This window comes from Polistes canadensis, unplaced genomic scaffold, assembly GCF_001313835.1.
Source record: "Polistes canadensis isolate GaletaPanama2010 unplaced genomic scaffold, ASM131383v1 scaffold_101, whole genome shotgun sequence".
In the NCBI taxonomy this organism is placed as follows: domain Eukaryota; kingdom Metazoa; phylum Arthropoda; class Insecta; order Hymenoptera; family Vespidae; genus Polistes; species Polistes canadensis.
In genome coordinates this window covers 496427-521585 of record NW_014569648.1, presented here as the reverse complement: position 1 = coordinate 521585, position 25159 = coordinate 496427, and the positions used below count along the sequence as shown (strand labels likewise).

The following is a 25159-nucleotide window of genomic DNA, read 5'->3' as shown; positions in this document are numbered from 1 at the left end:
ACATTATGTAACGTTAAAGTTAATCTATTATTATAACAAATTTTGTGAAATAATAATGGTGTACGATAAATTTATGATAGAAATAAATAAATATATGAGCCGTTTATTTTGAAAGTGGCATAAGTCCCTTTTTTTTTTTTTTATTGAAAATAAAAAGATACCGTTCAATTGTAATTAGTGTTGCCATTAACTCGATTTTTTTGAAAAAGTGACTTATGCCACTTTCAAAATAAACGGCTCATATATATATATAAATTATTGTCATGTGTTCAGGTGTTAATCATAAAACGAGAGTAACGAAATTCTCGTTAATCATTTATCAATGAGAAATCTCTGAAATCTCCGACAAAATGAGGACGACACAATATCGACGCCATCTTATATTTCATCAGGATTCAGGATTAAACATGATGATGAACACAAATGGCGAGTAGCGAATGAAGTAACGGTGAAGTGAAGAGATGGTAAGGGTAAGTAGTGGAGGTAGTGGTAATGGGGTTGGGGAAGGAGAGGGTGGTGGTGGTGGTGGTAAAGAGTAGGTGAAAGAGAAGGTAGCCGTGAGAATTGACGCAACTGTGGCTCGCGTTCCAGACTTTTCGTGTTCGTGCACAAAGGAAAATCACTTATTCATAGAAAGCCAGCGGACTTCAGTGCGCCTAGCGAAATTGTTGTTCATTCTCGACAACGGCAGACGGCCATCTCGGCAGCAAAAGAGAACTATTCCCTATTCCCTATTCCCATTCTCCACTTGCGATCTCTTCCTTTGGAAACGCAAAACTCGTAATTGCATGTGGAAGCTACTCCTCCATCATAACGTTTTCTTTTTTTTCTTTCTTTTTCTTTTTTTTTTTGGGTTCAACAAATAATTAATAAACATATAAGTGTACTAACTTGTCGAAAAGATCGATCAGGGTTATTACTTTATTTTTTTCTAAGACATAGAAAACGCGAAGAACTTTATTACCGAATAAAAAAATATATAATAAGTAGTTTGTGTATTTGTATTGAACGTTTGGAAATATTCGCGTGATAAGTTCGTAATAATTTTGGAACAAACTGTATTTGTTAAAAATATAAATCAAATAAATAAATGAGTTTCTTCCTTAAAATAATACATCGTTATGCTTACTAGATTTTTGCATAAAAACTATAGATATATTGTGTTTAGGACGAAGATAATTTAGAAATAAAAACATTAGTATAACTTTATTACATGTTTGATGAGTTTAACATTTAAAAACAATATTTATAACAAGTGAATTAAAATAATAATGAATGAATCAATCGGTGATATCGATTCTATAGTTAGAAATGGAAATGAGAATATTCCGATACCAATGATCAATACTTTTTAACAATGTGAAATCATAAATGATATTCTGAATATCAAGGCTTCAATGATAAATTGAGATTGAATCGTCGAGAGGGTGATTATTTCAAACATGATATTACTTTGAACGATATTTAATCGTGCATCATCCTATCGAAGAAGAACGGATATGTTTTTATAAATCAAATCACATTATAATTAACGTTCAATTAATTTTAATTTACGGGGAAAAAAGAAAATTAAATCGAACGTATTCCTCTGATGGTTTGTTAACAAACATTTTTTTATAATATCTTGTTGAATCAAGTTGAGAAGCGGTAAGATGACGATATCTTTGGAAAAGTGGTTTATACGTGAGAAAATTTCGTAGACAAGTGATTAAATACCCATAAAATTAGTTTACGTATACTGTAAAAGGAGAAGAGACATAGTTTAGAAAAGATAATTAATTAAATAATCATTCTCTTTACAATTTACAAAAATAACGAGAAGAAAACAATATCACAAATAAAAAGTCAAGAAGTAAATCGGGTATTTACAGGATTACCGATAGAAAATCTACCTGGTTTTTCGAACTATCGTATTAAGCTTTTGCGAACAAAGGATCCTCCCAAAGGCATCGAAGCGCAAGCGACACGCGAAGACATACACACACACACATAGATAAGCATACATTTACACATAGAGAAATGTCGGTCCATAATCCGTAGCAGTTACTTCGGACGGAGACGAATCTTTAGAAAAGTGCGAGGGGGTAGGGCAGGGCAGGTAGCAGTCGAGTCCGATATCCGGTTTGCCATGGAACGAGTAGAGTCAATGCACCTGGCCCCTCTTACTCGTCGAACCGATCCTCAAGTTTCTTTTTTTTTTCTTTCTTTTTTTCCTTTACGCAAACTGTCCCGCAGCCAGCCGGCTGCTTTTTCACTCTTATTTTTATTTGCCATTATATGAAAAAAAAAAGACTTTTTGCCGACATTTGTTATCAGAAATCTACTTTCCGATTCATTTCAAACTACGAACTTTTCGACATTAGGAAAAAATTTAATAATACCATTGCAATTGAAAATTTCTATTCGTTGTAATACAAAATACGAATGAAAAAACTATGTATAAAAATATGTGTATATATATATATTTAGATTTTTTATGTGTGTGTATGTGTTTTATGACATATTAATTGTAAGGTTCTTTTTCCTTTCTACGAAAGGAAGAATGAGTCACGGTGAAGGATGATCACGAGCACGTTCTCGAGTAGTATAGTCGTCTTCCTGAAACTCGTTGCAGCATCGATCCATGGTCCCTGAAAGGAAATGGCCGTGAACCTCACACAGAAACGTACGGTCGAATCCTTACGATATTGCTTCTTCTTCATTCTCGCTTTATTTAACGGTGGTGGTGAATTTATCTATTCGTTACAGTTAATTCAAACAAATTTTCTATGCTATTTTTATAACGATCAAGACAAAAATAAAAATATATATTGAAACATCGATTGCATTTTAAGTAAATTTTTATTATGATTAAAAGAAACAAATTTTTAAAACAAATTATCAATAGAAAAATAGAAAAGAAAAAGAAAGAGATAAAATTGTTATTAACAATTCCATATATACACATAGATATATTATGTATTATACTTTTTACACAGTTATAATATTTTTACGTTAAAGTATGAAGAATATATAAAAGTGTGTTATTTGTATATTCATCGAAAAATTGATTAAACACTTTAAAGCTATCTTGTATAAAAATTACATTAAAGTTTGTTTCATTATTTTTACGAGTCATTTCGTTCGTTCAAAGCCTTTTTATTTAATTAAAAATATGTTCAGTCCACACACACACCGGCATTCTTTTAAACGCAAAGATAGGGGCTGTAACTTTGAGAATATATTATTGGTATCACCTGTATCATTCGTGTATGGGTTCTGAATTGAAAATGGTAGAACACCTGGGGGACCTTCCCTTATAAGATACAACAAGATATATTTATGGCTGTTATTTATAGGGTAAGTATTAAAAATAAGATATCATTATATATCCTGTATCAATATTTTACTGCAACTTCAAAATATTGCCGTATATAATGCACATAAAGAACAAAGTCCTTTGTTTGACAAAGATAATTATATCATCAAACATTTTCACGATCCAATTGGCATATTAAAAATCAACATAGTTTAATATTTAAATATATAATACGTTCATATTAAAAATTTTGTCATTCTAAATAATTTTCAAAAGTTTAAATTCTGTTAAATTTTATGAGTTAAATTTCTGTTAAATTTTCTGTGTGTTAGAAATAAATTAAAATCAAATTGAAGAAAATTATTCACGTTAGCTTAAACCATATAAAATATTATCGATATGTTTATTTTAATGATTGGATATTGAAAAAAGAAAAGAAAAAGAAATAAAAGATTAGTTGGGAATTTGGCAACGTAAAATATTTCGAGTTGGTAGCCATATAGTTTCAATGCTTTTGTATTAACTTGTTGCGTGAAAGAATATTGGCATTGTAAAGAGTAACACATGGCCAACGAGTATAAGAACGTTAAGGGTGTATTGTTTTATTTTGGTCAAGCTTACATAATCAAATGTTATTATATTAGAGAACATCTGTACGTATAATAAATAATAGTTTTCAATTAAACTAAATATCATACAATTAAGAATTGAATTATTGTTTAAAATTGATAATGGATCTTACTTTACTCGTGATATTAAATAAAAATTTATATAAAAAACTTTTGATCATTGGTTTAATTTTCCTCTTCAGTGTGTATCGCCTAAAACTAATGAAATGTAGTATTAAACATTCTTTTTTATGATAAAATATTTACTACAAATATATTTTTGCTTAATCGAAGTATATTATAAGCCAAGCTGCATGAGAACAAGCACCTGCTAATGTTTAAATATGTATGTGAAGGAAAAAAAAGTATGACTACAAGAGGATGCATTTAACACGAAGTCGAAGTGATTTGTCATCAGTACGATGAACGGAATATTCGAATCATCGTCATGCGTAATGCATCGTCATTCTTTTTTCTTTATACTCAATTGCAACGTCATCGACGAGAATTCGTTTAATTCGTTTGTTACCGGAGAGAAAAAAAACAACGAAAAAAGATAGGAAATCAATAAGTCTAACAAAATTGACTTTGTTCGAATACAGTGGGCGTTCACAAAATATAATTGGAAAAACATCATAAACATTAATAATGTTATTATTTATCGACGTTAGAAGATAATTAATTTTACAGAAAAAAAAAGAAAGAAAGTAGAAAAAAAGTTCAAGTTTTAATTAACGAAGTTAGCAAGACTCGATATGCTTTCCGTTGGGGTTGCATGATTAACAAAGTAAGCTCTAAGATTTCTTCTCTAACTTTCAGAAATCCTACACCAAATTCCCTATTTCAATAACTTTCATTTATTGTAAATTTGTTCTACCACGACGTAATAGTTTCATAAGATGGAGCTTGTTTATAATATTAATATAATACATAAAGAAGTTACGTTAAACATTGACTATTGTCTCTTATTTCTGAATTGATATCATTTTGTAAACCCGAAACATAACAGGTAAAATCTCAATTAACGAATTTAACAATGATGCTAATTAAAATCTATATTTTTTACTATGGTTAAAAAAAGAAAAGTAGTGGAAAAAATTTGCAAAATTATTGCGAACCGAATCGTCGAGTAAGAAAAAAAAAAGTTGTTAAAAATCGAAACTGTATTTATTCTATAAGCCTAATCTCGTCGATTCGTTGATTAGCAAACATAATCCCAGCACGATCGCGTTTTAACGCGTAAAGGAAAAGAGATAAAAAGAATCGAGCGTTAACTTCATGCGATGACTATGGTTCAAGGTCGGACGTTGCACTTTTGTGGTTCCGATGCAACAAAGAGAAAGAAACGGCGAAACAGACTAACGTTAACTGCTTCAGACTAGCTGTTTGTCCTCACAGATTCTTTCTATTTTTAATTTCTTACGAATGATTGTGCTCGCCAAACTGAAACATCTTTGAATATTTTTTTAAATCTTCGAAAGAAACAAAACGAAAAGTATCAAGGAATCTTTACAAATTTTAAATTATATAAATGTTTATAATAGTAATAAATATTTTTATACTACTATTTTTCTAAACACAGCATTAATGATTCAGAAATAAAATACTCGTCAGCCATGGAAAATATCCGGATTGGGTTTCTGGTCGACGCTAAATTCATTTTTATAATTTGTTGTTTTTACATAAAGAAAAGAAAAAAATTACCCTTGCAAAAATAGAGTTATTAAAATAATTATACTCGTTCACAGAAGATACGTTAAAAAGAAAAGTAATGTAATAAAAAGAGAAAAACAACGTAACAGAAAATTATATATTATATTTTTAACACTTATTCACAAAGCCATATGTTACACTTTCACCATTATGTGTTTTCTTTACCATATGTTATATATTCTATAACGTTGAAAAAATAACTCGTTTCGTATGATGGAATCGTATACAATACCTAAGTGAAAACGTATTATTTCAAGAAAAAAATATTGAATGCAATTCTTTAGAATGCTATGTAACTTTAAAATCACACATTGTAGTGTATAAAGGTTTACTGGCCAGTATAACTGCGTGAATATATTCTACATGGAAAGGATCAATTTTTTCACATCAAGAATAGACAAAAGAAACGATTTTTACAAAACAGGGTATATTTAATTTTCATGGTAGTCATGTATAGATTCTTCAATCATTCATATTCCATCCGATAAAGAAACTTACAACCCGAATTTCACTGTAATGTTTGGATTTATATGTTTGATGACCTGCTCATTCAGAAATCACAAATATTTGGATATTATAATATGATTGACTTTAGGTTAACCATATGGTCCATTAAATTAACGTAGAAATAATGAGTTTCAACATGTACTGTAAACAGTACACGTGGCAAAGAACGTCAGAACGTTTTTAATTATCGTTGAATTTATATATATATATATATATATATTTGACCAAAGATTAATTTTCTAATGATCTCGTCGAGATAATCAAAGTTTAATTACGGCAAATATATATGATAAAGATTTTTTATTATAATTCATTTAAATTTTCTCTACGATGCAGTCGGTGGATATGTAAAAATTAAATAAAAAGTACGTGCTTCGAAATTGTTTCTTTTGCACTCTTCCTCCATTACTCCTTCTTTTTTCTTCTCCCATGATTTCTTCAAATTGCCGTTATCACTTTCTATCTTTGTCAGGAACTTTTACTTCCGCTTTTGCGGAATACATATTAATCACTCTCGAGAATTTTAATGTAGTGTTCTCTATTCGTAAGATATTTGTTCTTTCAGAATATGATTCACTTTCCTTTTTAATTATTCATTTAACTATTCCATGATAGTTATAAGTTATTGGTTGTAGCTAAAAATTCCTCTTTTTGTTTTCTTTTTTTTTTTTTTAAAAAAAAAAAAAAAAAAAAAAAATAAATAAAACGAAAATGATAATTAGTCCTTGAAAGCAAGTTTCATAGGCTGAAGTGTTAAAGATTAATTTATTAACAGATGTAAATAATTTAATTTTTAATTAAATTTAAAAAACTACATTTATAAACGTGAGAACATATAATTATGATAATATTGCAATTATTATACGAATAAAAGTAAGAAAAAAAGATTCTACAGTCGTATTAACCTTGCTGTTCTTACAGAATCAGAAAAATTGGTATTGTATGGTATTAAGTTTTCGCATGTGAGTCATAAAGCGCCTGCTGGTATCTCTGGATCAGACCATTTCGGGAAAAAACTATGACATCAAAAGAACCATGGCCAGCGCGTATAATATTATGCGAGTTGAAAAACGATGTAGCAACTTGGCAAAGTCGTTACGGTCTAACCTATACATATATATACATATTTATATAAATATGTCGCTTGCTTTTAATTACCAACGTCATGAACGCTTTCTATGTGTTTCGTTGAAAGCCAGTATAACGACGTCACACCAGCACTTTATCAACTATAATATCTATGTACATGTAAATTCTTCCCAACATGCAATTTCTACATAAGAATTTTCATTTGAGATAATGCCTAGATTTTAAATAAATATCCTGAAATACAAGTTAATAAATAAAGTAAATTTATTCTTTATTACGTGGTAGCGTAGTCACTAAGAAGAAAAAAAAAAAAAAGAAAAAAAAGAAAAGGATAGAAAGTTGAGAGGAAATCTTTATTCATTTTCTATAAAATAATGTTCGTTCGTGAAAAAATATTTTTAAGATATCTATATATATCCATAATAAAAATAAAACGTCATTGTTAGTTTAATATAACGATTATTCATCAACGCTAATCTTGATGCTAATCTTTATTATTCAGCTTGCATTTGTTGAATCAGAGGATATAAGAAAATTAAGGGGAAAAACAAAAGGAAAAGAAGAGAGAGAGGCTAGGAAGAGCATTACTTTTCTATTCTATTCGAATGAAGTCACCAAGCTACATTTAAACTTAACATGACTATGGACAACTATTGTATATACACGTAAATGCACTTTCGTCCTTGGCACGAGAACGTTTATGTGCATTTTCTGGGAAGTACATGGGTCAGATAGCGATATCTAGCAACTTACCTGCCTACCCACCCATTATCTTACCCTGTGGCGCAATTACCCAGAGAGAAAGGGTCACTAACCTTCATTTCAAGGGACACACAGCTTCTACTCAAGTTACTTTCTCCCGTTCACTATTCTTTGACTCATCTCATTGTATACTTTCATTACGTTATAATATTTAATTTTTGCTAATTTAAATTACAGTTTTCTTATTGCTTTATTAAATTTAGAAATTGTTTGATATGTAAACAATGGTATTGGCGAATAAGCGATTAGTTTGAAAGAACGAACAGCTCAATTTTACCATTTTTTTTCAATTAAACGAAAATCTGAAAAATAATAAAAGTTTGGTAGTCATATATAAGATGACGATCAAGCTCCATGGTGCTCAACGCCATAGAAACGAGATCGATGACGTTAATAAGATAATTAGAAATTAATTTCTATTATTGACAGATAGACGTGCGTGACTGTAAGATACAGCAGCGTTACCACGCTATTAGTGACGTTGGTAGTCCTATTTTACAATCAATCTACGAACTAACGCTTTTAAACATCAATCAAATTGTATATTCTTCTTTCACCGTGTCAAACCAATCAATGTTTTCTCTTCACACTACTATTTTTCTGAATAACTAATTAAAACCCAAATTTCATTAATTCAACTTTAGTCAATAGGGTTTTAATTCTTTTCACTCTGTCATTTTCCTAAATATTAAAAAAAAAAAATAGTTAAAACAAAGCTTATTGTTAAGCTTTTGAAAATAGTCATTTTTTGAGCTTATACAACAGTAATAAATAAATTTTGATAAATAAACAAATAAAAAGAATAAAATAAAATCAAAAATCTACGATTAAATCCTAAATAATTCAACCCTTTTCTAAGAAATTGTAATAAAAATAAGAGAAGGTATATTTTCTTTGGTAAAAAAGCTCTCTCTTTTAAGTAAAATAAATGGAGATTAGAACGATAATTCATGGATTCGGGAATGAGATTGTTCAATATACGTAACGTCTCAGTGTTAATGATCATTTAAGTTAATTAAATTTACGACTCGATATTGAAGGGCTTAATACTGCGATACGTAATAAGGTGCTTTGGAGAAACCACAACTTTCGGAAGCTTCTCATTAGCCTAGACGTATTTAGTAGCATGAACAGGCAAACGACCAACTTACTTGCTAGCTAGCTAGCTTGCTAGCCGACGAAGTTTCGATGGAAGAGATATCGTAATTTAAAGGTATAGAGAGGTTCCTCTAAATTTCTCAGTTTACATGTAGAATTTAAACGAATACCAATGTGCCCCTGTAAATGCGCGCACATGCATACACCAGTGCCTTTCGTTCTTACAAGAATCGAACAACTGGGCGCAGCATCGACCCATAAGCTCGACCTCAACCATCCTGTCTTCCTTACTGGATACCACTATCCTTTATCAAGACTTCGATTTTTCCATATTTCCGATTCTCTTCTTCATTCAATCGGTTCATTTCCAATTCGGTCTTATAATTAATTAATAGAAACTGAAGGTTTCATTGATCACATTCATGATTCCTTCATCCCTGTATATGCCAATATAATTGATGAATTGAGAAAGAAATGTAAAAAATAACTCACCTTCTGACGACTTTTTAATGGTAGTAAATCCAGCCGTGGGTCGACGCCATCCTCGCCAATTGTTACAAAGTGATTCGGGCTCACTGCTCCAACTACAAAGGGAATCTTCTTCGAAATGATCGGAATCCTCGAAGGAGAAACGATCAACATCCTCCCAGTCCAAAATTTGTCCGCTAGATGCACCTTGATCGACTGCTCCAGCAGTTCCTGACGAAGTAGTCGTGGTAGTATTAGCCGTCGTTGATTGACCCGTAGAATTTCCCGCGGGAACATTAGTTGTTGATGGACCCGTAGGATTTCCCGTGGATGGAACCGCGGAAGCATTTCCATTTGCCATAGCTCCTCCGCCGCCGCTGGCATTACCTCCGCTCGCTTGACTCGCATTTGCCTGAATTCCATTTCCGGAAGTGTTTTCTCCTGTTGTTGTTGTTGTTGTTGATCCTCCTCTAGGAATGATATTTCCAGTTCCGGGTCCGGTACCACTTCGTCCAGTGAAGCCTCCACCGGCTCCACCCCCAGAACCTCCGCCACTTCCTCCTTCCTCTTCTGCTCTTTCAGCACCTCTTCCACTACTACCACTACTACTACTACCACCAACACCACCTCCCCCAGCACCCACCGGCACCGGAGATCGAGCCAGATTGCCCGCCAGTTTTAATTCTGGTACGAATCGGCACACGCGATACTACGAGCGCGCTTCCGATACGAACCCTTAAAACAATCACCACAGTCGTCACCACTAACACCACCTCCTCCTCCGCTGTCCCACGTCTTTCTTCTTTTCCTTCTGTTCTTCTTCTTTTTTTTCACCTTTTTTTCCTCGGTCTCCACCACTGAAACTCCGACCACCACCACCGCCGCCGCCTCCACCTCCTCCTCTTCCTCGTCTTCGTCCACCTTCTCCGCCAGCCTCTACCAACTTTTTCCGCCACCGGCGACGCTCCTTTTCACATCCACAATTCTCCAGTCTCCACAAACCACTAAATTGCCTTTTCTTAATAATCTCCTCTTCGTCTCAACGTTTAACACTTCTTACCAACGAGCGTTCCCCGTGCTTCTTATTCTTATTCTTCTTATTCTTCTTATTCCAAACTCAGTTCCTTTCCAACCGTTCCGTTTCTCTCTTGCTCTCTCGTTCTATTTTATCAAAAGACACAAACACATATATATACTTATACACTTTTACAGAAGAAAAAAAAAGATGTTTTTCAAACTGTTATTGTTGATATTCATTCGACAGTAGGAAGGATAATTCTTGCTAATGGACAATATTTGTTTAGTTCATTTGTTAAATTAAAACTTTATATAACAATTTGAAAAACAATGTTCTACGAATCGAATCCTGGTCCAACCGTTCAATTTTTTATCACGAATCCTATAATATATAGACTACCGGTCAAAATTATTTGACTATCTTACAAAATGATCTGAAATTAGATTAAATGAATAATTTTATTTAATTTTTCTTATAATTAATAATTATTTGTAAAAGAAATGAATAGTATGTTTCAGAAAATGAATAATTACGTTCAATCTGAATGTTTTGGGCATCAACATAAACTTCATTTTATGCATACCGCATTTTCAATATATTTATTATTACATATTTTTTTGATCCCGTCTATAATTCAGTTTTTAATTCTTAAAACAAATTACTTTTCCACAAGATTGTAGAAGTTGTTATTTAGGATACCAACAATGTAAAATTTAAGGCAATACTAAAAACAAAAGATAGCAATTTTGATGAAGCTAGCATGGCATTAGTTTTTTTTTTACAATTTAATCGCAAGTTGTTTTTAACAAAATCGACGTATTTTTATAATTTTGCTACGAATATAAACAACTGGTAATTTATTATTTTTCTTTATTTATTCTAAGAATTTTGGAATTTTTCTACGTGGTAAAATAATTTTGGCTGGTAGCGTATAGAAATAAAAGTGTTGCCTTTGAATTGTATTTTTAAATCTGCACAAACTTTCCAGGCAACCCAATATATATGAACATATGTATGTATGTATGTATGTATGTATGTATTCATGCATGCACATATAGTATTGTAGAATACGTACGAGTACGACTGCGTGCAAATTTTAATTAGATTTAAATCGAAGACCCGATGTAAGTAACTAATTACGTAATAGTTACAAATTTTCTGGATATATATATCGTTGCTGCATGATTTAACCAATTTTACCATTTACCATAGATCTGCATATTCTTATAATAAATAAAAGCAATAAAATCTACCAATTCTCCAAAAATGACATGTAAATTCGATATACAGTAGGACCCCATATAACACGAACTAAAAACTGCACTACAAATAGCCTTTCCATATAACACAATGAAATTATTTAAAAATAATCATCTGTAACATGAAAAAAATTCCTTTTTTGCCTTTTTGCCCTTTGAATTTGACCTAACACAACATTCATAGAATGCGGAATGTATATTTGGTGTTATACGGGAGTCCTAATGTACATACACAAAAAAAAACGAAATGAGATGAGAAGAAAAAGAAAAAGGGGAGAGAAAAGTGCGAGCACGTGCATTTTTAAGAAATAAGTATTCATGTACACATTCGTAAACAGGTTGAGCGAAAGAAAGAATAGCTCGGTAGTTCAAAGCAGTCTCTTGAAAAGCAAGGTTCGAGTTCTAATCCTGGTCCAGCAGCATATTATTCTACTAGAAAATATATTTAGGTAATATCGATTATGGTATGTTTTCCTTCCTTATAAAATATTGCAACCCGATGATATTACTTATAAATTTTTTTAAAACTTCTTTTAATATCAATGGTGCATAATATACATAAGGAATAACAAGTAAAGAAATATTTTAACGTTTTATTGTGGATTTTTGCAAATAATATTCGCGAAACTATTTTATTTATATCTTTTAAAACATCACCTGAATATAATGTTCAATAAATTAATTTTTATTATTAATTTTTTTTTATTAATATTATTCTTAATTAAATACTAATCCTGAATTTTTTAGAATTGGTAATTAGAAAATATAAACTTATGTTATGTTAGTCGAGATATAGATTAAATAACGAAGTGAAAGTATCGATTTTTCTTACAATTTTATTTTTTCAGTTATAGAGACTCATAAAACGAACCTAGTAGAATTTTTAATATATCGATAATAACTTCGAAAAAATGAATAGTTACATAGTCCAGATATTGAATTTGAAGTATCGATTTTTTCTATCATTTTATGTTTTGGGTCTTAATTACTGTAATACAAATTTATTCGAGTTTCTAAATAAGATAACATCACAACTTCAAAGAATTGATATCGTTAAATCTAAAATTTCTAAATTGAAATGATTTTTGTAACGATTTTATTGTTATAGATTATAATAACTCTTGACACGAAATTCAAGTTTTTAGATAAAATGACGTCAACAATTTCAAAAAATATCTACCGATATAATACGAAATTACGATTGCGAATATAGAAGTGAAAGCGTGGATTTCTACTATTCTATATCTATAGGTTATACATAGTGAATTATTTAAATATTTTTGTAAAAGGATATTGTAGATATTTATTTTTATACGTTAATAACTTGTAAAACAAATTTAGCTTAGTATTTAAATAAAACAATATGAATAATTTTGAAAACGGAATATTGACGTACCATCAAATAACGATCGCGACTATTGAAGCGAAAGTTTTGACTTTTTCTCCTATTTTATATTCTAGAATAAAATGACTTGTAATATGAATAAACAAGAGTTTTTAAAAATATCGTCAACAATCTCGAAAAATGAATATTTATATCGAAATAGAAGTATTTTTTTTATTTTTCCAACAATTTTGTGTTTCCGATTGAAACGACTGGTGATATGAAATAATATAAAAATTTAAATAATATGTTGTCACAAATTCAAAGAATGATAATCGATATAAGCTTAATATCGATTCATTCAACAATTTAGTTTGCAGCCTTTAAACCGAGTTGCAGATACAAATTTAGTCGAGTATTAAAATAATATGACGTCAACAACTTCGAAGAATGGATATTTATAAATTTTGAATATTGAAGTTAAAATTTCAGTTCTTTCAATAATTTTCTTGACGAATCAAACGGTTTATAATACAACAAATTATTCAAGTATTCAAGATGATCTCGACAATTCTAAAGAGTTATCTCGATATATCCGAAATATATCGAAATAAAAGTATCGATTTTTCAAACGATTTTGTTTTACAGGTTAAAACGATTTAAGAGAAATAAATAAATAAATAAATAAAAGAAATTTTACCTACGATAAAATCTTCCTAACTTGGTTTCCAGGTAAAATAATAAATACACGAAGATATGACGTAGAGGTTAATCTTCTCGACAGTTCGGAAAAAAGAAAGCAAAATGCCAGAACGTTTTCAAAATGAAAGATTAGTTTTGACAGATCGAATCGTAAGCGCGGCAGAAGTTCGAGCTCACGTGCAATATAAAATGGCAGGCAAGCTTGTTCTCTGTAAATACGCGTATCGACTTTTTCTTGTCTTTCCCTCTCCCTCTTTCCCTCTCGCTCATTCTCCTTTTCTCTTTTTCTATTTGGTTGCCGCGCGCGTTTTCTCATTCTCTCTCTCTCGCTCTTTCTTTCTCTTTGTTTTCGATGTTCCCAGAGTCCCGTAAGGGACTCAACAATTTTTATTTTTTCCTTCGAAAGAGAAACACACGGAAATCGATTTAAATCCTTACGATCGATTTCAAATCGAACGAACTATAAGCGTAATATGATAATATTACACGTTAATCATTGTATAAATAAATAAATTGTGATTTGATTTACGAACGACAAATTTATTGCATACGTCGCGATAGGAAAACAAAAGAAGATTATAAAAAAAGCTGTCTACGAAAAAAAAAACAAAAAAAAGGAAATAAAGAATAGATGTAAATAAACAGCGATGTTTTGCTTGCTATTTATTTACTTATTCAGTTGTTTTTTTTCCTTAGGAAAGGAGAATAAATAAAAGGGACAGCAGTAAGGAAAATAAAAATATCTTGGCGAAGCGAATCCCCGAAGTCCGAAGAAACGGAACACAAAGACCTTGGCGGGTCGACAGACAAGCGTCAAGAACGTGCGACGACCCCGACCCCGTGCAGGAGAGCAACCCCTCTCTCTTTCACTCACTTACTCTTCTTATCCTTCTTATAATATCACGAACGCGCACACAACACAACTAAACGGGATATACACAAGCGTTCTACACACTCGATTTATAATCATCTATCTTTTCTCGTACGTATTGTCTAAACATTTTTTATTCACATTTCTCGTTCCCTCTCTGCCAATATGTGTACATACCCACCCCTAACCTATCTTCAGCAATATCCAAAATAACCCTGACAATGGTTGGTAATGATATTTTTCCTATTTTTTAAACCCTCCTACTTCTCTGTACACAATCGTCATCACGCTGCTACCAATGGCTACTACTATACTATACTACTAATCTTACTGCTGCATTTATCTCACCACACCACCATCACTACTCTACTACTACTATCACCAATGACAAGTGCAGCAAACACCAGCGAGAGTAGAAGCGGTTTTCACCTTCTTCATTACCTTAAGACCACCTTTAACCATTAGCATCTGTATAGTTGCATTACCTTTTTAATACTATCACTACACCATCACAATTATCGTCAATGTCAACGATAACAACAATAACAACACACTGGTAATTTCAGCTCCACTGTCAAGAATGCAAGCGGCATAAAATCAGGTACACGGTGCTATCCACACAACGTTTATCATACATACATGCATACATAAATGAAACATATATACATACATACTTACATATATATATATATATATATATATATATATATATATAGATAGTTAGGCATGCATACACATACAGAATAACGCGCACTCGACACTACTGAATAAGCAGCTGAGCCTCCGTGGACCTAGCAGTTTTATATAAGAGACCGCTTCTCTTATACCGTGAATACAGGATTATTTGTTCGCAAGTTAACTCAACGGCCGAATATCTTAGCCCGCTAGAAGCCTTTCTAATCTTACGAACATCCAAACATTACGCACCGCACACCGCACCTCCGAAACTCCGCCAGCTAGCCTACCCCATTGACGATAATAACAAATATGGCGAGCAGAATTACCTTTTACATATCGCTTCGCTCCTACTACTCTTTAATCTCTCATCAGATGGCACCACTTGCACAACCCTTTCTTCACTCCTTTCCTTTCCAACACTTTTTTTTTTTAACCCGTTCCTCGGATAATATGTTACTGCACGAGTTCGTTCGTTTCTGAACTCTTCGGGCGAACTCGGATTGGCTCGTGATGCGATTCGTGTTCGTAAATGCAACAGTTATGGGTCACGTGACACGTTCCGGCTATACGCGTTTCATTGGACGATGACGTGCAGCGCTGTGGTCGCAGCGAGAAAGAACCAATAAAGCGATTGGCTATTGTACATTGTTTGGAATTTAGTACTATTATTTATTTGTCATATTAAACTATAGGTCTGGTAAAATGAATATGCACAGGAATTGTTATTCAAGATAAGTAAAGTATTTTTATTAATAAATATTAAAATTGATTAAGTATATATATAGAACGAAAAAAATGATTGTGTATTGTGTATAGGTTAGAAAAATGTGTAGATTTAAGAAAATCAAAGTTTTGCTTTGTATTCATGATACACTTATGAATTACATGTACATACATATGTTGAAGGAAAAGAAATGAACAGTAGAAAGACTCTTTTAACTACCCATAGATTTATAATTATTTAGTTTATTTAATTGTACCATGTCATTGTGATAACCGATTCATCAACATTATTTTGCCTTGTCAGATGGAACACTGCTAAGTGATAAACACAGTTCCTTGAAGACACACAGATTAAAACTTATGCCGATAATGAAACTCGCTTAATGTGATTAAGATAGCCTCTTTCTTTGAGTAAATCGTCCAATGCTTCTTGAGCATAATAAACGACAAAATTTGTAGGCGCGATGCCCTCAAACACAGCATAAACAGAAGGCTTTAGATTGTAGAAGAAAAGTGGTTGGCCTCTAATTGCGAAATCTTTGGTCAGACTTTCTACCACTGTAGCAGCTGTAAAGTCTGCTCCATAAATATGCGAACAATCTATCACAACTGGTGTTTCTATGTTCTCCGTTCTACGACTATATTTAGTTACTAAGTTTCGCACATAATCCACTGAAGGGAAGATTAAACAACGGTCCGGTGTTAACATCAGGTATTCAATTTCGCAATGCGTCTGAAATGAAGAATATATGTATAAATACTTGTACACACATTTTTGTGTATATATATTTAGATACATATGACAAAGCACTATAAAATTATTTATAAGAACGTATAATATAATCTTGAATGTTTCAATATAGTTTTATCATTTAATTAAATTATTAATTTGTAATAGTTTAATTTATTATCATGGTAAATAAAAATTAATATATATTTCATACAGTATACAAAAGATATATTTACAGTTAATTTCTCAACAGATATTTTTGGTCTGGCTGCGTGGTATAGGATGAACACTACGTTCATACCAATTCCGCAAAGAATTCCAATTTCAAGTTGCAGTACCAAACAGGCAACAAAAGTTCCTATTCCAGGGATTAGATCAGACTCTGAAAAAGATATAGTTATTATAAACTTTGTTTATATTCAACCACTTTTATTTATAATTCTAATTGAGGTAGACTTAAATGAATTTTATTTATATTTCTATGTTTGTTAATAACTTGATTCTTACTTTTGGTTCTCCACATCGGTTTAATGACTTTTACTTCAACCATGAACACAACAGCGGATATGATGATTGCTGCTAAGCTAGCTCTTGGTATAAAACTGAAGTAGGGGGTAAGGAAAAATAGAGCCAACATAACTAATATTCCTATCAAAGAAAAAACATGTATTAAAATTTTCTATGCGTAAAGTTTTATCAATAGATATGAATCCTAAGAGTGATTTACTTATGTACCATCTTAATTACTTGTTCAAAATATTTTTTTATATTATATACAACTTACAAGTAATTTAAGTTTTTTTACTCTGATAATGAGTGAATAACCCGGTAAGTATTTAAGTAATGTACCTGCATATAGACCACCCATTGGTGTTCTCACTCCAGAAGCGTGATATACAGCACTTCTGCTAAGAGATCCAGTGCCTGGAAAAGCCTGTACAAAGGAATTACCAACGTTCGCTAAACCGATCGCTATCAATTCTTGTGTGGCATCAACTGACTTTCCTTGCGCTAAAATTACAAACAGCAAAATTTTAATCTTAATACTAGCCAATGGACTATTAATTATATAAATTTTCGGTAACCAAAAAAGTTCTTGTCATTCGTAGGTGTGTATATCATTTACCTCTATCCATTAAAACGGCAACAATTTTTTTGGTTACATAATACTTTTCTGAACAACCAGTTGAATTAGTATAGAATATATTTTTGTTTAATATGAAGATTTATTCTTACAAAATGCTTTGAAGATAGCCACGTCCTCCATCAACGAAATAAGCGGAAGAACGATAATTCCACTTCCTAAATTCGTACACATATCAATGAACGAAACTGTAGTATTTTCATCTTTTATATATCCAAATGGAGGTGACTGTATATTAGGCATACCTCCTGGTATGTAACCTATTTATTAACAAACAAAAATTAATTAGTTTCTTTTACAATTGATTGATCTATATGATATTGGGTTGCTCGTAAAGTTTGTGCCAATTTAGAAAAAAATCTCATAGAAATATTAATTTGGTACAAAGTTTATAGGTAATCCAATATTTCGTGATCTTACCGATCAATTGAAATGGTGCATGTTCGCTAAAACAATATCCTAACAAACCACAAACTATAACGAGAAGTGCGTTCCTTGAGATACAAGTCAACCATATAAGCTTATTTATAACTTTTTGCTTTTTTGTACGAAGTTCTTGATCGTCAGGACCGATTGTGAAGGAAGAGACCATCTAATTTAATAAAAAAAAAAATAAAATCGTTAATATTCATGATAGAAAATTGTTCGAAGTTTGTCGTTCTTACCCTGAGTATTAATAGGATAACTATGCAGCATATACCAAGTACAGCATCCCATATCGAAGATTGGTAAAAGCATTCAGCAATGCTTCTCCACATTTGTAAAAATGTAGATCCTTTGGCAGATATTGCGAGGATATCTTTTATTTGTGACGTAACGATTATTAGTGCTATTGCTGATGTAAATCCAGAACTAACCGGGCCGGATACGAAGTCGATTAAAAATCCTAAAAATGAAAGTAGTTTGTCATTTTTAAGTAACTATAACGTAGTGTGCCATAATTAAGCAAGAACTACTGTTTATTGACCTATTAAAATATTGGCTTGGGGAACAAGTTTCTTTGAATTTTAATGAAAAAGTGAAACAAATTTTTTTGTTCATATTTTATCGTATTTTTTGTGTTAATAATATTATTATATAATGTAATAATATTATTATATATTTATTAATATAGAAAGATAATTCTGTTATTGTACAGAAAGAAATGTCTTTAGAAAAAAAATAAATATATTTCATTGATAGTGTGGGGCTCCCAGGAATCAGGAAATGATTGTAGTCATATTAATTGAAATTTAATACTAATTTAATCTCTGTCATGTTAACAAGATATACTAATTTTGCTTACTGAAATTTAAATTTTTAAAAAATTTTTTTGTCTATAAAAATATTATCTTCCTATGCTAAATAAATAATAATGTATTAATATTTTTAATGTTATGCATCTTTTACGAATACATTTTATTTAAAAAGTTTATGAAACTCGTAAATTTGATTGATTTAAAGTTTCATTTTTTTTTAACAGTATAACGAAAAAACAATTTATTTTAATATTAATCTTCATATTGACATTTCATATTTAACTATAAATTAGTATAGGATCTATGTTTGAACAACTATTAACTTAAATTAATTCTGAGAATAATATTTATATAAGTAATCAATTTAATTAATATTTGATTACTTACCAAGTCCAAAAATACCCATTATTAATTCCACGATACCGACTAGAAAGCATAATAATATCGCATGCTTTTCTGGTGCATCCAAATGAGCAACAGATTGATAAGTTAACAGAGAGAGGATAGCAGTTGGGCCAAAGGGTACATCTTTACAGGAACCAAAGAATATGTAGATGAAACATCCCAAAAAACTGCCATACAATCCGTACTGTAATATTTCGGACTTTAATTAATGATTATGAAACGTTGATAAAACGTTGATAAAAATTATGAAACGTCTATAATTTAAGATGCTTGACGCAATATATTTTTGATTTGATATAAATAAAAAGTTAATATATAAATTAATTGTGAAAATCAATGCCTTCACGTGTATCTAAATTTTTTAAATATTTATCACGCACGAATTAAAATATAATTTATTAACTATTAATTTATATATATTTTGTTTATTATTTATAAGTATATCGGATGAATAAATAATTTTTATTGCCTCAAATAAAAAGAAAAAAAATTAAATAAAAATAAATAAAACATTACAATATAAGAAAGATATCTGAGAGCTAGTAATAGTTGTTGGGCCACTCGGTTAATATATTCAGTAATAAAAAAATCAAAATATCGAGAGAAATAATTGACACGATTAATGTAAAACACGTTTTGCAACTTTTCTTTTATAAATACTACGAAATAACATAAATTTATAAATAATTTTTATACGATAGAATGGTTTAGTTTACCTCTGTCGGTAGCCCAGCTACATTTGCGTACGCAAGTGATTGTGGAATAACAGTCAATCCTACAGTAATACCGGCAACTAGATCTCCAAGTGCATCGTGATTGTTATAACGTGGCAACCAACTTAAAATCGGTAACCTTCTATAAAGTTTTTTCTTAGTGCAAGTGAATTTGACCCAACGATTCGCGTATCGTAACGTCGTGTCCAAGAAATTATTCTTTCGCTTTGCGCCATTGTCCCCTGGCTCTTCGATCACTGCGATAAATAATAATAAAAATATACAAAATGTCCTAAAAGTCACTTTACCGAGAAAAGAAAAACGAAACAAAAAATTAATATAAAAGGATTTATCAGTAAAATTAAAATATGATTTGTTTTTATTTCAATATAAGGATCTCCAATTAGCGTTGTAAAAACAGTATGGTTTCATTTCAAATATCTACCAAAATAAAAATTTTCAATTCTTCTATTCGGTAAAGCAACTTTTGGGACACCCTGTATATAGTTGTATATATTATATTTAATACAAGTATAATAGCATATATCTATACATATACGTAAATATAGTATAAGTACAGTAGATGCAATCCTTATATATAAACGAATTTATATACATAAGTTATTTGTATATAAAAAATATCGATGACCTTGAAATCTCTAAAAAAGATTACTTAAATACAAATTCACAGTATATTTAACTCGAATTGATATTTTCATATTTGAAATTGTGTGTGAACAAATTTCTCTATTAAAATTGTCTGTTATCTTTAAAAGCAACAAAAGTTATTTTAAGTACTCGAGTTAAATAAAATTGCCTATGTGTAAAGATGTGAAAGATAAAATTGTTCAAATTGGTTAAGTATCATAATTTATAAAAAAGAACGTTTAAAAGAAAAAGAAATAATGTATCGGTTTGTGCCTGTTGTAATTTACGGTGATTTCAATGCCGGGTCATCTCGGTCGAACGTGATCCTGTTATATATATACATCTATAACATTTTCGATACTTACTTTTGTGACATCCTCGCAGCATGAGGAAATGAAAATTATGTTTTACTGCTAAAACGTTAATTTTAAACGATCAACGTGAATCGCGTTGCACTGATTCATGAGGAACGTTTTCTCACTTCCGCGGTTAACTTTTTTGAAAGTTTTTATTGTTAAAAAAAAAAAGAGAAAAAAAAGGAAGAAAAAATAACATAAACATGTACTATTATATAGTTAGATATATAATATATAGGTACTTACAGATAAAGTCCGACGAGCCTTGTATCTCGCGATGGATACTGTGCGAATTTTTAATGACTTCCTTTGTACAAGCAACGTTTAAGTTATCTTCGCTCGTTTTCTCAGAACAGTGTACGTAAGCACCGTTATCGTTTCCCGTCTTTTGATCGTCGATATCGTTACCTTCCTTCATCCTGTATCAATAAGGAAAATAAGTGTTAATATCGAGTGGCAATTATTAGGACCTAATATATGATTGATTGGATTGATTGATAATAATACCTTTCCAGATGGAAAAACTACGTACAATCTGCATATCACTATGTTCAGGCCTGTAAATATAATAAAATTCATTTGATTTGTTTATAACCGTATTATGTTATATGTAGTAATATTATAGTCATGGTTTATTATTCGCTTTTTAGTATTAAAAGAAGTACAATGTATTACCAATCTTACAATTAAACTGTTTCATGAATATTTATTATATTCACTAATATTTATTAAAATATTATCGATTAAATTTATATTTGTGATTATTTTCATAAGAAAATCTTTTCATCAATAGTCAAATGTAATCGTTTTCCAGTTTACGATGAATACAGGTATATCTTAGATTAGTAATGGGTGATTATGTGTTATTAAAGGGGTCGCGGGGTTGAGGGAGTAGTAACTTGATAAATGATATTTTACTAGAAAAATTCTTTTTCCATTTAATCTAAGGAAAGTTAAGAGTTATGCGTATACGTGTGTAACTTTCACGAACTAAGTGAAAGCTTATGCATTGAAATTCATTCAATATGATTGAGATTATTTATGTGATAAAAATTAATAATATTTGTTTATATCTTATTTTTTTATTTTTTTTAATATGAAAAATCAACTTAAAGTTTGCATAAATCAAGTAAAAATTAGTGAAAAGTTTAATTGGGATTAATGATACAATTACATCGATTGTATACATATTTATGAAACATTTTTCTAAGGATTTTATTACCAATCAGCGTAGTAATTGCAGATAGAAATTTACGAAATATTCTTTTAAGAATCTACAAAAAAAAAATGAATATTACGATTGCATCAATTATATAGAAATTTATGCAATATTTTTTACGAAGAAACAATACAGCAACTGGATAAACAAGATAAAAAATTTAGGAAAAATTTGCGCAGAGATATGAGAACTCAATGTAATGATTATATCAATTGCATAATAATTTATGGAAAATTTGTTTAATAATTTATTAAATCAATATAACGATTAAATCAATTATATATACATTTATGATACATTTTTTTAGGTATATGAAGAATCATATCAGCAACTGAATAAATCAAATAGAAATTAATCAAACATTTATTCTAAGATACGAGAACTTAATCCAATAATTGTATCAATTAGATATAAATTTAGAAAAAATTTCTTAAGGAATCTGAAAAATCAGTATTTATTATATATNGTAAATCTTGTTTTTTATAGATTTGTAGAGAACAATTTGTTGCTCTCCATTCAGAACCCATTTTGGACGATCTCATTATATATATTTATGAAAAATATTTGTAGATACATGTATGAAAAATCCATAATTCCAATTAAATGATCTAAATAAAAATTTCTGAAGAATTTATGTAGGAATTTGAAGAATCGATATAACGATGATATAAATTATACAGGAATGAAAATGCAGTAGAACGATTACATTGGACATATACAAATTTATTACCCATTTTTTTCAATATTAAAAATATCAGTAATTAATGATTACAACACAGAAATGGATAAAAATAAATATGAAATATTATTATAATAGTATGATCACGAGAAGAACAATGCATAGAATCTGATTATACTGTCATACTTATTGAAAATATCAATAATTGATGTTAACGCGATTCCTGTATCGAATGCCGGTTATCAAACGATAGAAATAGGATACTTGTTCGCACAAACTAAGTCGGTTATAACTGCGATAGTGAATATATAAAACATCAATGTATATACACGTACATGGCCGTGTTACGTGAAGTCTAGTTATAGGAATGGATATACATCTGCATTGTGAGGGACGGGTTGGTTTCATAAGTTTCAGATTTTATCCCTCTGCTATGCGCAGATCAATACCACGCAATTTTATTTTCTAAGACCATAGTTACTTGATAAACTCAATATATATTAATATACATAATTATTTTCGTGCACAAAATACGCTAATATTGTTTGACCAGAAATACCTTAGTTATCCTGTATATATACTATACAATGTTACATTGGTAGAACCTTAAATATTTGAAATAAACACAATACAATGAATCACAGGAATATTCGTAACACTATTGTCAATTTTAAACAATTTATATCAATTTGTAAAATGGAATTTTTTCCAATTTTTATAAAAAGGAAAAATATTTTTTATGATTATTAATTTTTTAAAGTGATATATATTTTATTGCTACAGAGCATTCTATTATAAGGAAGATAAAATTGTACGTAACTGATAAAAAAAAGTTGGTCTTATAAGATATGCCTAATTATATTAAAAACATTATAAAATGCAAGAGAAGATAAATCAAGTACTACTTACCAAAATAACAATTGTATTTTTATTATATCTTGAGTATAGGTATGAATATTATTGTGAGATCAATTTTTTTTTATTCATGTAAAATTATATTTTTCTAAAAATACAATTTTTCGCTTCAATAAAATTTATATCAATTAGAAAGTTGAATAATTCTAATATAAGTTTCTGTGTATAAAAATTTTGAAGCTTTGCATTACAAGTAAATATCAATTATTTAAAATTTACAGTAGAAGCGGGTTCGTATATTTCTGTGACTTATTATGTTACGTTTAATATACCACACAATACGAGCTTAGTAAAACTGCAGATACATGATGGACTGATTAATGTTTATGTACATATATATTATTACAAAAAAAAAATATTCGCATTATCTGAAACCTGTTTTTAAATAAACTCAACTTTTATCGGTATAGTAAACTCATTAAATACGTATCATTCTTATACATATGTAAATATTTCTGCCACCTACTACTGTTTACATCTTTTATTCTTTACTAAGAATTGATAATAATCAATTGTAATCTATAAATTCTATTAAAACTTGTTTTTCTCTCACACCGATCTTGACTTTCAATTATATAGTGAGTTCCATATTTCAAACATGTTAATTGTGATTACACAGATATAATACTATTAAATTATATGGTATAAAATTGATTTACTATTAAATATCATTAAACATAATATCTATTCACACGATCAAAATTATATATATACTTTTATTTATAATAATTGTAAATATTTTTCTAGTCCGAAGAGACTGGTGTTTCCACTGATGTAACATATGTTGATATTACCTCAGATCAAGTTTTTTATTAGCATATATTAGTAAACACATCATGTGATACGTTTGTATATATGTATCTAATATTCTATTACATACTTTTGCATAGAATAATTAGAATTAAATAGGTAATTCTAATCTCATTACTGTTATCAAAATTTGGTATTAACTCGTATTAAATTTGTAATAATATAGAAATAAAAATATAATAAT

The 25159-nt window shown here is 30.0% G+C and overlaps 2 protein-coding genes across 14 annotated transcripts in view; both read right to left on the bottom strand.

Moving 5' to 3' along the window:
- Positions 1-2532: 2532 nt before the first annotated feature.
- On the bottom strand, positions 2533-15728 carry LOC106787461. Of its 13 annotated transcripts, none has more exons than XM_014749823.1 (4): positions 15458-15712; positions 15147-15328; positions 9568-10704; positions 2533-2630 (listed from the first exon to the last, which is right to left on the bottom strand). In XM_014749823.1, exons 3-4 carry the CDS (start codon positions 9902-9904, stop codon positions 2548-2550), a joined length of 420 nt encoding a protein of 139 aa, XP_014605309.1. In that variant the 5' UTR covers positions 9905-10704; positions 15147-15328; positions 15458-15712; the 3' UTR covers positions 2533-2547. The 13 variants fall into 13 exon arrangements, with proteins under 13 accessions (XP_014605309.1, XP_014605308.1, XP_014605303.1 ...); XM_014749822.1 differs by having other exon boundaries at positions 15159-15328; XM_014749817.1 differs by having other exon boundaries at positions 15203-15328.
- A 605-nt stretch (positions 15729-16333) lies between these two features.
- Positions 16334-25159, bottom strand: part of LOC106787460 (sodium-independent sulfate anion transporter) — an 11239-nt gene continuing 2413 nt past the window's right edge. The window contains exons 2-12 of the mRNA XM_014749815.1: positions 21860-21909; positions 21599-21771; positions 20352-20605; positions 19618-19819; positions 18658-18878; positions 18413-18584; positions 18085-18252; positions 17698-17859; positions 17356-17496; positions 17085-17230; positions 16334-16851 (exon numbers count right to left, since the gene is read on the bottom strand). Of these exons, the coding sequence (XP_014605301.1) occupies positions 16477-16851; positions 17085-17230; positions 17356-17496; positions 17698-17859; positions 18085-18252; positions 18413-18584; positions 18658-18878; positions 19618-19819; positions 20352-20605; positions 21599-21770 (2013 nt within the window). The 5' untranslated portion in view covers position 21771; positions 21860-21909 and the 3' untranslated portion in view covers positions 16334-16476. The remainder of the gene's footprint in view (positions 16852-17084; positions 17231-17355; positions 17497-17697; positions 17860-18084; positions 18253-18412; positions 18585-18657; positions 18879-19617; positions 19820-20351; positions 20606-21598; positions 21772-21859; positions 21910-25159) is intronic.